Genomic DNA, 12500 nt, shown 5'->3' on the forward strand with positions numbered 1-12500 from the left:
CCTACAATACACTAAATGCGAGTCTGTCAGTGTTCCTGCTGTGTGATCACGACACATTGTATGTAACACCTGGTGCTTACATTTCTGTGTGGCTTGCCCTGGGGTTATTTAGCTCCCCTCAGCAGAAATAGGACTATTGCACCTTGAGTAGGGTGAGACTCTGTGACAGAAGAGGATTCTCAGGCCCAAAGGCAACCATTCAACCCTTTGTTGGATTTAATTTGCTTTCATTAACCAAAGGGTATAGATTATATAGATATAAATACAGTGTGTGTGTGTAATATACAAAACAATATTAATTGTGAGGGGGGTGGAAGTCTTGGTGAGTTTCCACACCTTTTTTTTGTAGGACTTGACCCCTGGAGACTAAGTAGACTTGGTCTAAGACAAAAGTCTACATATTGAGAAATTCGTTCTGTTAAGGATCCCATCCCTGAAACTATGGAACGTCCTGGAGGGTGGAATTTCTTTTTATTTAGTTTAGGCAGGCTGTAGAATGTAGGCGTTATTGGATGTTTGAGAAATAAAAAGTCAAACTCTTTCTGATTTAACAGTCCTTCCTCTTTAGCTCTTATTAGTATAGATAACAGATCCTCATTATATTTTATTGATGGGTTGAAACGTAAAGTTCTATATTGTTTGACATCTTTTAATAAACAATGACATTCACCAATTTAGTCACTAGTATTTAGAACAACTACGTTTCCCCCTTTGTCAGATGGCTTTATGGTGATCTCTGTGTCATTTTTAAGTTCTTTCAAAGCTTTTCTCTGATTTTTACTGAGATTGTCTAAAATGTGGGTATCAGTATCCAGTAAATCGATATCCCTTTCAAACAATTTTACAAAATTATGTATTAAAGCTGTACCTGAGAGGGCTGGCTTATATTTTGATTTGCTTTTAAAATTACTGAATCCTATCTTGCTTTCTAAGTTCTCTATTGTAATGGATTCTTGATCATTGCTTTCACCTGCCAATTCCTCTAGTGCTTTAAGACTTTGTCTCTCATGAATATTCAGAATAGTTGTTTCAGATTTGTTTTCAAATACTTTTTTCAGGACTATTTTCCTAGCAAAAAGATGTAAATCTTTTACTACTTGAAATGTATCAATTTTATTAACAGGTGAAAATGTAAGCCCCTTTTTAAGTACTTCAGTTTGTGAGGCTGTCAACTCCTTTTTTGATAGATTCACTAAATTTGTCACTAAGTGTTGTTCTTCTTCCTCTGTCTCAAAGGGGGAGAAGGGTTGCTCCTCAGTAGAAGGTTTGTTTAGAGAATACCAATAATATACATATATTTTGTACCTTTTTATGCTGTAAAATCGTATTAAATTTATAATGTGGCAAGGCGGAGCAAATAGTTTAAATTCGGATGAAGCCCGACTGTTGCATGGGTGAAACCAGCGTAGCTTTAAATCAGCGGTGTTGTCAGCTGAACACCGCTGAACTTTTCAGCTTGCACCAAGATTTGGGCTAAAAACATGGAAGGCGTGCTTGGCACTAAAGGGCCTTCTAAATTAAACACCTGATGAACAACCTGGCATGACTTGCAGTGAAAGGATTAAGGAAGATTGCGTTTGAAGCGTAAATGGACACATCCGGAACATGCAGGTTAATACAGCTTATCTTTGAATAAACATCAGACAGGTAATCATCCCAAGTGGTTCCCATTAACCACACTAACAAGGACCCTCTGTGAATGTATGTATACTGATCCATATAATTCAATCTGCATGTTTATGCTGGGAGTCAAAAGGAGTGATGGTCTACTTGTGAATGGGAGAAAATATTTTGGAAATCTGTGTCAGAATGCTGCGATTAAAGCTGCACCTGCTCTATTAATTCTTGTATATGGATTCAAGTTATTTCCCACTGCGGATTACAAACACATGCCTTGATATAAGTGTTTCCATTATTTGCCATCTAACTGTCTCTCTTAACTGCACTAACAAGGACCTTCTGTGAATGTGTGAATATATACCTTGTGGGAACAAATACAAGGTATACAGAAATTGAAAGATGGTAAAAAAACAATAATCTGATACAGAAATTAACTAAGAACTGATACTCTCCTTAGTTTAAAACGGCTGCCTTCTTTCAGTCTCTCCCCAGGGACTGTAATAAATACATTTCAAAGATAGATGGCTCTGGTCTTGGTATTGTGCTATGGATATGTAGCTATCTTCTAATTTTCTAGTGGCAAAAGGGAACAGACTTGTTGTGTATATAAACACCAATTAATAAGGGTGCAATATACTCACTCCATAAGATGTATGATGTGTGCTCCTCTATAGATGACCTCACAGTTAGCTTGAAACCAAGGATGGACTCCGATAATATCAATCCAGATTGCTAAAAGCAAGGAAGAGCTCCAATCAGGTGTATGTAAGATTACTTAAAATTACAAATAGCAACTTAATCTGGAATTCCGGCGATGTCACAGCAAAGAAGCAATTCATTACTCCAAAGGTGGTAAAATTTTATTTTAATAGCTCAACGTGTTTCAACGTATGCAAATTTGTATTCAACTGTTTTTACTTGTTTTAAATTTGTTCTTGAAAAAGACGTTTGCATACGTTGAAACGTGTTGAGCTATTAAAATACTTTTTACCACCTTTGGAGTAATGAATTGCTTCTTTGCTGTGACATCGCCGGAATTCCAGATTTGATGGAGTAAGTTGCTATTTGTAATTTTAAGTAATCTTAAATACACCTGATTGGAGCTCTTCCTTGCTTTTAGCAATCTGGATTGATATTATTGGAGTCCATCCTTGGTTTCAAGCTAACTGTGAGGTCATCTATAGATGAGCAGACATCCTATATCTTATGGAGTAAGTATATTGCACCCTTATTAATTGGTGTTTATATACACAACAAGTCTGTTTCCTTTTGCCACCAGAACATTAGAAGATAGCTACATATCCATAGCACAATACCAAGACCAGCGCCATCTATCTTTGAAATTTTGTGAATATATACCTATAAGGCATTGCCTGCTTATCTGCTTTTGTTATTCAGAGGGAGTGCTTGGTTGTTATATATGAGGAACGGCTTTGTGGAAATTCATTAATTTTGTTGTGGTCAGACTCGCATGAAATATACATATAACAATATATGCTATTTACCAATTTTGGATTACAAATAAAACATCCTGGTGGGTCTTTTCCCAATAAGGATTCAGTGAATAAACTTTATTGAAGGACATATTAAAGGGACACTGAACCCAAATTTTTTCTTTTGTGATTCAGATAGAGCATGCAATTTTAAGCAACTTTCTAATTTACTCCTATTATCATTTTTTTGTTCTCTTGCTATCTTTATTTGAAAAAAAGTCCAGAACCCTGGACAGCACTTGTTTATTGGTGGATGAATGTATCCACCAATCAGCAAGAACAACCCAGGTTGTAAACCAAAAATGGGCCGGCATCTAAACTTACATTCTTGCTTTTCATATAAAGATACCAAGAGAATGAAGAACATTTGCTAATAGTAGTAAATTAGAAAGTTGCTTAAAATTGCATGCTCTATTTGTCCCTTTATGGTAGTGAGAGGACATCCAAGATGAGATATGTGAAAGACAGTCAGTGACATGGGATTACAAGGAAGAAAATAGGTCTGGTGCAGAGAGGTAGATTTGGGTGTCATCGGCATACAAATGGTATTAAAATTCATGGGACTTTATTAAGGAACCTCAAGATGATGTGTAGATTTAGAAGAGAAGGGGACCCAAGGACAGAGCCTTGCGTTATCCCAACAGGAAGTAGTAACAGGGCAGAGGATGCCCCAAAGAAGGCTACACTAAATGTACGGTTAGACAGATGGGAAGAGAACCATGAGAGAGCTGTGTAGCAAATGCCGAAGGATTAGAGGGTTTGGAGCAAAAGAGGGTGGTCGACAGTATTAAAGGCTGCTGACAGATCAAGGAGGATAAGCAGAGAGAAGTGGCCATTGGATTTTTCTGTAAGTAGGTTGTTTGTAACCTTAATAATTGCTGTCTCAGTGGAATGGTGGGGGCGAAATCCAGATTGCAGTGGATCAAGGAGGAAGTTTAGTGTAAGGACATGGGATAGACGTACATATACTAGCTTTTTGAGAAGCTTTGAGGCAAGAGGGAGTAGGGAAATAGGGCGGTAGTTTGATGGGGAGGTTGGGTCGAGAGAAGGTTTTTTGAGGATAGGTGTGACCAGTGTGTGTTTAAGAGATGAGGGAAATATACCAGTGCTGAGGGAGAGGTTGAAGATGTGTCTGAGTATAGGGGTAATGGTAGAAGAGAGGGCGGGGAGTAGCTGTGAGGGGATGGGGTCAAGGGGACAGGTAGTAAGGTGAGAGGATAGTATAAAGGCAAAAACCTCATCCTCTGTAACAGGGGCCAAAGGGATAAATTTATGGCTTTGTGGGTTTTGGATGATAGTGAGATTTTGAGGGGGTTTGAGACCGGTAGCATATTGAGAGCCGATTTAATTTCTGATGGAGTCTATTTTGTTATTGAAGTAGTTCCCTGAAGGGACAGATATTGGCCCTGTCGATGTTACTGCACAAGAGATTGACTGAGCTTCTGGATGTGCAGTCCTTTAAGGCTCTGACTAGGATCAGACCTGTGTTTAGATCTGGGTCTCCGCCTTGGAGCATAAATCTTGTTCTTAGTGTTTTGCAGCAGGCTCCGTTTGAGCCTATGCATACTGTTGACATTAAATTGTTATCCTGGAAGGTTATTTTTTTGCTAGCTATTATTTATTTTCTGAGATTTCTGCTTTACAATGTGACTTCCCTTATCTTGTTTTCCATGCTGATTAGACGGTTTTACGTATTAAATTAGGGTTCCTCCCTAAGATGGTGTCAGATTGTAACATTAATCAATGTGTTGTTCCTTCCTTGTGTCCTAATCCTCCTACAGCGAAGGAACGGTTGCTTCACAATCTGGATGTGGTTTGTGCCTTGAAGTTCTATCTTCAGGCTACTAAGGAATTCCGACAATCTTCTTCTTCTTTGTCATCTATACGGGGGAAGCATAAGGGTCAGAAGGTTACTACGACTTCCCTATCCTTCTGGTTGAGGAGTGTCATCCGCTTAGCTTATGAGACAGCGGGGCGACAGCCTCCTGAGAGGATAACGGCTCATTCCACTAGAGCAGTGGCTTCCTCCTGGGCTTTTAAGAACAAAGCCTCTATGGATCAGATTTGTAAGGCGGCTACCTGGTCCTCCTTACACACTTTTTTGAAATTTTATAAGTTTGATGTGTTTGCTTCGGCTAAAGCAGCTTTCGGAAGAAAAGTTTTGCAGGCTGTGGTGCCCTCAGAATAGGATCTGCCTCTTTTTTTTTTTTCCCTCCAGTTATTCATTCAGTGTTCTCTGGAGCTTGGGTATAGTTTTCCCAACAGTAAGGAATGAAGTCCCTGTCTTATGGAAGGAAAACATAATTTATGCTTACCAGATAAATTCCTTTCCTTCCTGGCAGGGAGAGTCCACGACCCTGCATGTAATTAATTTTTATATTTTTTCTTCTGGCATCTTTATACCCTGATGTTTCTCCTACTTTTCCTTGTGACCTTGGCAGAATGACTGGGGGATAGGGGAAAGTGGGAGGGATATTTAAGCCTTGGCTGGGGTGTCTTTGCCTCCTCCTGGTGGCCAGGTGTTGTATTTCCCAACAGTAAGGAGTGAGGTTGTGGACTCTCCCTGCCATGAAGGAAAGGGATGTATCTGGTAAGCATAAATTGTTATTTTTCAATTTGTATTATGCTTATTCAGTTCCTATAAACCTACTATAGTATTAAGTGGGAGGGATATTTAAGCCTTGGCTGGGGTGTCTTTGCCTCCTCCTGGTGGCCAGGTGTTGTATTTCCCAACAGTAAGGAGTGAAGTCGTGGACTCTCCCTGCCATGAAGGAAAGGAATTTATCTGGTAAGCATAAATTGTTATTTTACAATTTGTATTATGCTTATTCAGTTCCTATAAACCTACTATAGTATTAAACAAAAGCGCTGTTTATTCTAAAAAAAAAAATAATATAACATTTCTCTTTGCTTTGTGGATTTTGTGTGATTTTTGTTTTCTTTTGCTTAAAATCACCATGCTGCCAACTAAAAAAAGGGATCAGAATAATTTTACACAAAAGTAACATTTGTCCATCATAATTGCAGTTTAACAATATGGAAGATTAGTCAATTTTGAACATGTTCTATCCAAACTGCATTTTTATTTTAACCATCAAGGGAAATTTAATCTTTTTTTTTTTTTTTTTTTTTTAATGTATTTTTCTTCCCTTTTTATGAACCCCTTTTATGTATTTTTCTTTCCCTTTTATAATGGTTTTGTTTCTTTTCCTTCTCAGTGTGCAAGGTGGCAGGGCATTTAACCCACATGTCAGTGGTCTAGGATGGCCAGTGAAGGCTCCAACATCCCTAGTCCTGTGGTGCGTCAGATCGATAAGCAGTTTCTGATCTGCAGCATATGTCTCGACAGATACAAGAATCCCAAAGTACTTCCCTGTCTGCACACGTTTTGTGAAAGGTAAGCTTGGCCTTCTATGTAACAAGGGGCTAATGTGATATACTATTTACAGAATACTTGTATACTTTAATGGTTCAGTTCCATATGTCTAAATTACTAGATCTTTAAAGGAAAATAAAACTTTGTTTTTCTTTCATAATTCAGATAACGTAAAATAAATAAATAAATCCAATTTACTTCTATTATCAAATTGACTTCTTTCTCTTGTTATCTTCTGTTAAAAAGCAGGTAGTTAGGTTTAGGAGTGTGCTTTTGTCTAAAACACTAAATGGCAACAGTTTTGCAAGAATACTTTTTACAGTGTTATACATTTGCAAGAGTATATATATATATTTTTTTAGGGACAGTCAACGCCAAAATTGTTATTGTTTAAAAAGATAGATAACGCCTTTGCTACCCATTCCCCAGCTTTGCACAACAAACATTGTTATATTAATATACTTTAAAACCTTTAAACCTCTAAATGTCTGCCTGTTTCTAAGCCACTAAAGACAGCATTTTAATCACATGATTTTTTGTATTAGCTTTTAACAACAGGGGAGTGCTAGTTCATGTGAGCCATATAGATAACATTGTGCTCACGCCTGTGTGTTGTGCCAAACACTGCACTTATTGGATAAAATGCAAGTCAATAGATAATAAATAAAAAGTCATGTGATCGGGGGCTGTCAGAAGATGCTTAGATACAAGGTAATCAGAGGTAAAAAGTATATAAATATAACTGTGTTGGCTGTGCAAAAATAAAGGGATTATCTATCTTTTTAAACAATAAAAATCTTTGAGTTGACTATCCCCTTATTATTATTATTATTATTATTATGATTTTAGTTATTTATTTTAATTGACTGGTTTGTCTGCCCCAGGATTATTTTTCTCTCATGATTTAGAGCTCAGAGCAGCCAAATATCTTCTGACGTCCTCTCTGTCAGTAATAAATTAGAAAAGCCTCATCCTTCTTTGTTGCATCTATAACGCTTTCAATATAACTGGGAACAAAATCTATAAATAAATAACACTATTATTTATGAACTTCCTTAAATAGCGGTCAAATAATCATACACATAAACCCATATGGGCACTCAGATTCATGAACACATATCAAGAGTGGGACATGATCGTACAACTGAAGTAATGCACGTCACGTCTCTTATTAGTGGTACCTCTCCAGGTGAATTTTATATGATTATTACTAGTGCCAATTATACATAATGCCGTTCAGTGAGTTCTGCTGTTAAAATTGATTAATAGGTATTAGAATAAGCAAATTGTTCAAAATCTACCTTTTTATTTACAATTTAAATGTTTGTAGATAGAGATTTTAAACCTTACAAACTCAAGTACGGTTCATAATTCTGTTTTATTTTCGCAGGTGTTTGCAGAATTATATTCCAGCTCACAGCTTGACGCTATCTTGTCCTGTGTGCCGCCAGACCTCGATCCTGCCCGAGAAGGGTGTCTCTGCTCTGCAAAATAACTTCTTCATTACCAACCTGATGGATGTGCTGCAGAGGAGTCCAGACAATGCCATTGAAGAGTCCTCCATCCTTGAGACAGTAAATGCTGTTGCTGCAGGAAAACCTTTATCTTGTCCAAACCATGATGGAAATGTAAGAAATAAAAAAAATAAAAAATCACATTTGATTTAAAATATTAACTTATGCCAACACGGATAGTTAAAGGGACATTCCAGAGAAAATTCAAATGCACTGCACTGATGCGCATTACAGCTTTGAATAGATATGTTTAAATACACTTGTTGCTTATAGTAATTAGAAACTGTTTAGCAAGAGCTATATATGGTCCGTGCACTAGTATCATGTAAATTTAAAAAATCATCAACACAATACAGAGTGCCACCGGCTATCAGAGCAGATTAAGGTTTTAATATTGGTGCATATCTAGATATGCTTCACATGTACTTGCACAGTAAAAACTTTTAGAGAAAACAGTTATAACATTTACTAAAAGCATTTTTAGTAATGCACGTATAGTGCAATTTTTTTTTTTTTTTTTCAACACTTTCTTGTCTGGAATATGTATACTTAAAAGGACAGTGCACTGTTAATTTTTCTCCCCTGTAATCCGTTCCCAATGATCTATTATTCCTGCTGGAGTGTATTTGTCATTTGAAATATATATATATATATATATAATCTCCTCAAAACCTCTGTACATTAATTGATGATGGAAAGCTTTATCTTCCGCCAGTCTTACTTTTCCACAATATAAAGAGAACTTTTCAAGTAGAATTAGAGGGAAACACAATAAATGCGTAAAACCACGGTTAATGTACACCAGATGTGTAAATGGTGAGAGCAAAACTTGTTTAGGCTTCCAGGTGGTAAAATGTTTAAGTGATCATGTGTAGAAGCCATGTTTCACCAAGCCCTGATATGTGATAGATAGCACAATAAAGAAAGGAAGTCTTCTGGAAACATAACTTGCCTTTATATATTACTATTGCTTGAAAACATTTTAAAAAGGTACTAAATTGCAAATTCAGGGAAGCTGCCACCTTTGAGGTTTGGGGGCTAATAGGACTGAATAGGGGTGCATAGAACCACCTCCATCATGCCATAAAGCTCTCACTGAGTCATTCATGCAACCTAAAATATGATTAGGTCACATATCTGAAGAGAACAATGTGTTCAGTGGGGTGGAGAAAGGTGTGTTATTTGATAACTAATCAGTCATGAAATTACATACATTAGGTTATATATTCAGGTAAATTGACTCAGAGTTTTATTTAGTCTTATTGTTGCTGAGAAAAACTCCCCTTTCTTCAACCTACCAAATTATTATTATTATTTTTTTTTGGTTGGAGCAATATGTAAATGTAATCTGTTTCTCTTGCAAGGTGTATCCAGTCCACGGATTCATCCTTTACTTGTGGGATATTCTCATTCCCTACAGGAAGTAGCAAAGAGAGCACACAGCAAAGCTGTCCATATAGCTCCCCCTCTAGCTCCACCCCCCAGTCATTCTCTTTGCTGGCTCTAAGCACTAGGGTCTCTCGGGAGTGTAAAGTGAATGTGGTGTTAGACTAATGGTTGCGGCAATGGACATAGTCCCTATTGCTCGGATACACCTCAGACCACTGCAACTATGCATGCTCAAACAGTGGAATGGGGATTATGCAGATTTGTCTCCTCAAATTCAGTTGGACCAGGAGACCAGAGATTCTCTTCTCTGGTGGTTGTCTCAGGATCACCTGTCTCAAGGAATATGTTTCCGCAGGCCAGAGTGGATCATCGTAACGACTGACGCCAGTCTGTTAGGCTGGGGTGCGGTCTTGGACTCCCTGAAAGCTCAGGGCTTATGGTCTCGGGAAGAAACTCTTCTCCCGATAAACATTCTGGAACTGAGGGCGATATTCAACGCTCTTCAGGCATGGCCTCAACTAGCGGCGCAAAATAATCAGGTGGGCGGAGGATCACTCCTGCCATCTCTCAGCAATTCACATCCCAGGAGTAGACAACTGGGAGGCGGATTTTCTAAGTCGTCAGACTTTTCACCCGGGGGAGTGGGAACTCCACCTGGAGGTATTTGCCTAGCTGACTCAGCTATGGGGCATCCCAGAGTTGGATCTGATGGCGTCCCATCAGAACACCAAACTTCCTCTCTACGGGTCCAGGTCCCGGGATCCCAAGGCGGTATTGATAGATGCTCTAGCAGCGCCTTGGTCCTTCAATATGGCTTATGTTTTTCCACCGTTTCCTCTCCTCCCGCGTCTGGTTGCCAGAATCAAGCAGGAGAATGCTTTGGTGATTCTGATAGCGCCTGCGTGGCCACGCAGGACTTGGTATGCAGACCTAGTGGACATGTCATCTGTCCCACCATGGTCACTGCCAATGAGGCAGGATCTTCTAATACAGGGTCCGTTCAAGCATCCAAATTTAGTTTCTCTACGTCTGACTGCTTGGAGATTGAATGCTTAATTCTATCAAAGCGTGGGTTCTCTCAGTCAGTTATAGATACTCTGATTCAGGCTAGAAAGCCTGTCACCAGGAAAATCTACCATAAGATATGGCAGAAATATCTTTGTTGGTGTGAATCCAAGGGTTACTCATGTAGTAAGATTAGGATTCCCAGGATATTGTCCTTTCTCCAAGATGGACTGGAGAAAGGATTGTCAGCTAGTTCCTTAAAAGGACAAATATCTGCTTTGTCTATCCTGTTACACAAGCGTCTGGCAGAGGTACCAGACGTTCAAGCGTTTGCTCAGGCTTTAGTCAGAATCAAGCCTGTCTATAAACCTGTGGCTCCGCCATGGAGTTTGAATCTAGTTCTTTCAGTTCTTCAAGGGGTCCCGTTTGAACCTTTACATTCCATAGACATTAAGTTGTTATTTTGGTAAGTTTGTTTTTGATAGCTATCTCTTCTGCTCGAAGAGTTTCGGAATTATCTGCCTTACAGTGTGATTCACCTTACCTGGTGTTCCACGCAGATAAGGTAGTTTTGCGTACCAAGCCTGGTTTTCTTCCTAAAGTTGTTTCTAACAAGAATATTAACCAGGAAATAGTTGTTCCTTCTCTGTGTCCTAATCCATCTTAGAAGAAGGGACGTCTATTACACAATCTTGATGTAGTTCGTGCTTTAAAGTTCTATTTACAAGAAACTAAGGATTTCAGACAAACATCTGCTCATTCTACCAGAGCAGTGGCTTCCACATGGGCTTTCAAAAATGAGGCTTCTGTTGAACAGATTTGTAAGGCAGCGACTTGGTCTTCACTGCATACTTTTGCCAAATTTTACAAATTCGATACTTTTGCTTCTTCGGAGGCTATTTTTGGGAGAAAGGTTTGGCAAGCAGTGGTGCCTTCCGTTTAAGGTACCTGTCTTGTTCCCTCCCTTCATCCGTGTCCTAAAGCTTTGGTATTGGTATCCCACAAGTAAAGGATGAATCCGTGGACTGGATACACCTTGCAAGAGAAAACAGAATTTATGCTTACCTGATAAATTACTTTCTCTTGCGGTGTATCCAGTCCACGGCCCACCCTGGCATTTAAGTCAGGTAAAAAAAATTTTTGTTTAACCCCTTAATGACAAGTGACGTACCAGGTACGTCCTGCAAAAACTTGCAGTTAGTGACAATGGACGTACCTGGTACGTCACTTGTCTAAGAGAGTGCTGGAAGCGATCGCAATCGCTTCCAGCAGCTCTCAGGGTATTGCAGTGATGCCTCGATATTGAGGCATCCTGCAATACCCTTAGAAAGCATCCGATGCAGAGAGAGCCACTCTGTGGCCCTCTCTGCACCGGTAGCGATGCGGCCGGTTCGTTGGTGGGTGGGAGCGCAACTGGGAGGCGGGTGGGCGGCCCATCGCTACCCGGCATCCGGCTCCTGTTAGTGCAATGTGCACGCCGGGTGCCGGGAGCGTGCGGGGGCGCGCATGCGCGTGCGCGCGCACGCCCGCGATCACCTACCCACACTGACACCAATGAGTGGGAAGAGGGGGGGAAATATATATATATATGAGGATCTGGGAGGGGGAGGGGGTTGGGGTATTGTGGGGGGCTGCTACACTACAGAAAAAAATAAATTAGTAATAAAAAATAATTAAAAACACTTTTTTTGGGGGCAAATTGGGTACTGGCAGACAGCTGCCAGTACCCAAGATGGCGGCAATTAGGTAGGGGAGAGGGTTAGATTGCTGGGGGGGGGATCATGGAGGTTGGGGCTAAGGCAGGAGTCCATCACAGCTAAAACATTTTATTTTTTTTTATTAAAAAAAATAAAAACTCCTTTTATTTAGTACTGGCAGACTTTCTGCCAGTACTTAAGATGGCGGGGACAATTGTGGGGTGGGGGAGGGAAGAGAACTGTTTGGGAGGGATCAGGGGGTGGGATGTGTCAGGTGGGAGGCTGATCTCTACCCTAAAGCTAAAATTAACCCTGCAAGCTCCCTACAAGCTACCTAATTTAACCCCTTAACTGCTGGGCATAATTTACGTGTGGTGCGCAGCAGCATTTAGCGGCCTTCTACTTA

General features: G+C 39.6%; 1 protein-coding gene across 2 annotated transcripts in view; it reads left to right on the forward strand.

Moving 5' to 3' along the window:
- The window catches only part of TRIM2 (tripartite motif containing 2), a 262945-nt gene that overhangs the window by 122844 nt on the left and 127601 nt on the right, over positions 1 to 12500 (forward strand). For both annotated transcript variants that reach the window (XM_053703751.1, XM_053703750.1), the window contains exons 2-3: positions 6332 to 6510; positions 7880 to 8117. In XM_053703751.1, the coding sequence (XP_053559726.1) occupies positions 6377 to 6510; positions 7880 to 8117 (372 nt within the window). In that variant the 5' untranslated portion in view covers positions 6332 to 6376. The remainder of the gene's footprint in view (positions 1 to 6331; positions 6511 to 7879; positions 8118 to 12500) is intronic.

The sequence above is a fragment of the Bombina bombina genome, chromosome 2 (genome assembly GCF_027579735.1).
Source record: "Bombina bombina isolate aBomBom1 chromosome 2, aBomBom1.pri, whole genome shotgun sequence".
NCBI classification, from domain to species: Eukaryota; Metazoa; Chordata; class Amphibia; order Anura; family Bombinatoridae; genus Bombina; species Bombina bombina.